At 37.8% G+C, this 2277-nt stretch overlaps 1 protein-coding gene across 1 annotated transcript; it reads left to right on the top strand.

The window, feature by feature from the left end:
• Window positions 1-837: 837 nt before the first annotated feature.
• LOC123234145 (olfactory receptor 11H12-like) lies at window positions 838-1806 on the top strand. Its single transcript, XM_044660088.1, has one exon. It carries the CDS (start codon window positions 838-840, stop codon window positions 1804-1806), a length of 969 nt encoding a protein of 322 aa, XP_044516023.1.
• Window positions 1807-2277: the final 471 nt, after the last annotated feature.

Consider the following 2277-nt stretch of genomic DNA (forward strand, 5'->3'; position numbering starts at 1 on the left):
ATGGGCACTTGAAACATCTTCAAAACCAACTAAAGGGGAAATACTTCAGTGGTTTTTAAACATCAGAATTATCATTTGGCAGAGTCAGAATTAATAATCCCAGGATACTATCAAAAAAGGATATAAAAAGTTTGGTTCTCCTCTGTTAGGACTCCAATTTGTCCTTTTATATAAGAAAAAAAATATTGTCAAGGCACCTTTCATAAGATGTAAAGCAGCTTTGAATTTTAATTCTAACAGTCACCAAAACTCCTTTTCACTTGGTCTCCATTATGAAAAAAGTGGAAAGCTGGTAGATGGTGGATGAGAGTTAGAGTTTCAAATTGGGGCCCTAGAACCCTTTCATTTCCTCCCATGAAACTAACTCTTCTATATTAAAGTATAAATTGTGACCTTAATACACTCCAATAAGTTTTGGTGAGCCAATCTAAATAACACCAAAGTTTAATGATACAACAATGTCAATGACATAATACTAACCCTCTTAAAAATTTAACATTTGAAATTTTGGAGTAAAATCCTCTGGATTAGTTGATATAATTATATATGTATATCTTTATATGAAATTAAATCATATCCAAAGAAGAGCCAAATACAAATGGAGAATGACTCTGTGTGTGTGTGAGTGTGTGTGTGTGTGTGTGTGTGTGTGTGTGTATGATATAGTTTCTTCCAGGTATTTTTGTCAAATGGCAAACAACAATAGACCATGGACAGAAGGTTGAAAGCAAAGTACTGCTCAGAAATGGGTGTGTAGAGAGAAAAGAAAAGAAAGGGTGAATCCAAATCAGTCTTCAGATCTTTACTCTTCCTTTGCCTTTCACAGATCAAAGAGAAATGAGGATTTTAGGGATCACTAATATCTCTGGGACTGTGAGTGAGTTTATCCTCTTGGGTTTCACTTGTCAAAAAGAGACTCAAATCATCCTCTTTATGTTGTTCTCTATCATCTATATCCTCACCATCATGGGGAATACATGTATCATCTATGCTGTTTGGTCAAGTCAGCAACTTCACACTCCCATGTACACTCTCTTGGCCAATTTCTCTTTCTTAGAAATCTGCTATGTTAATTCTGATGTGCCCAAAATGTTGGTCAACGTACTCGCTAAAAACAAAACCATCTCTTTCACTGGCTGCTTGCTTCAGTTCTATTTCTTCTTCTCAGTGTGTGCCTCTGAATGCTTGTTTCTGTCTGTGATGGCATTTGATCGATACCTTGCCATCTGTCAACCTCTACACTATTCCAATATCATGACTCAACGCCTCTGTGCTAACTTGGCATTCTTCTGCTGGGTGGGGGGCTTCCTGTGGTTACTGACCCCTGTGATCCTAATCTCACAGGTACCCTTCTGTGGTCCAAACATCATTGACCACTTTTTATGTGACCTGGGGCCATTATTAGCCTTGTCCTGTGCCCCAGTCCCCAACACTACTTTGGCCTGTGGTACCATCAGCTCACTCATCATCTTTATCACCTTCCTCTACATACTGGGTTCTTATGTCCATGTGCTGAGAGCTGTACTGCGTGTGCCATCAGGTTCTGGAAGAAATAAGGCTTTCTCAACATGTGCCTCCCACTTCACTGTGGTGTCTCTATTCTATGGCTCAGTCATGGTAATGTATGTGAGCCCAGGATCTGGAAATCAGTCTGGAATGGAAAAGTTTGTAACCTTGTTCTACTCCATGGCAACTCCATTCTTCAACCCCTTGATTTACAGTCTCCGGAATAAAGATATGAAGAAAGCTCTAAAGAAACTCCTGAGTGGGTTGTCCCACAGATTCCCTAAAAGACACCAGAAATGAGAAAATTTTAGTCCATAAGTTTTTAGCATAACAGAATTATGTGACAAAGTAGAAATTTGCAAAGTTGTTTCAAATACAGTTTAGCATAAATGTACGTAATGTATGGAGAGTAAAAATTTCATATAATGCTTTATGTTTAAATGGATTTACTTGTATTGCTTCATTTTATATAATGATGCTAATATAATTAACAAAATAAATCTAAAAGTCAATACTTGGGAATCAGATGATGATTCAAATGTTTAAGAAATTTATGCTTTATTCTAGAGGTAATAGGAAATCACTGCAACTTTTTGAGCAAAGAATGTTACTTTAGCAACTATTAAAAAGATGGATAAGAGAAAATAGAGCAGTGGTGGTGAACCTACAGCACAGGTGCCAAAGATGACATGCAGAGAGCTCTCTGTGGGCACGTGCACCCCCACCCAATTCCCAAACCCCGTCTCCCCTATAGTTTGTTACTAGAAAGAC

The sequence above is a fragment of the Gracilinanus agilis genome, chromosome 2 (genome assembly GCF_016433145.1).
Source record: "Gracilinanus agilis isolate LMUSP501 chromosome 2, AgileGrace, whole genome shotgun sequence".
NCBI lineage: Eukaryota > Metazoa > Chordata > Mammalia > Didelphimorphia > Didelphidae > Gracilinanus > Gracilinanus agilis.

Bases quoted from the DNA above. Each gene is read 5' to 3' on its own strand.
- LOC123234145 (XM_044660088.1), top strand. From the start codon at position 838: ATGAGGATTTTAGGGATCACTAATATCTCTGGGACTGTGAGTGAGTTT.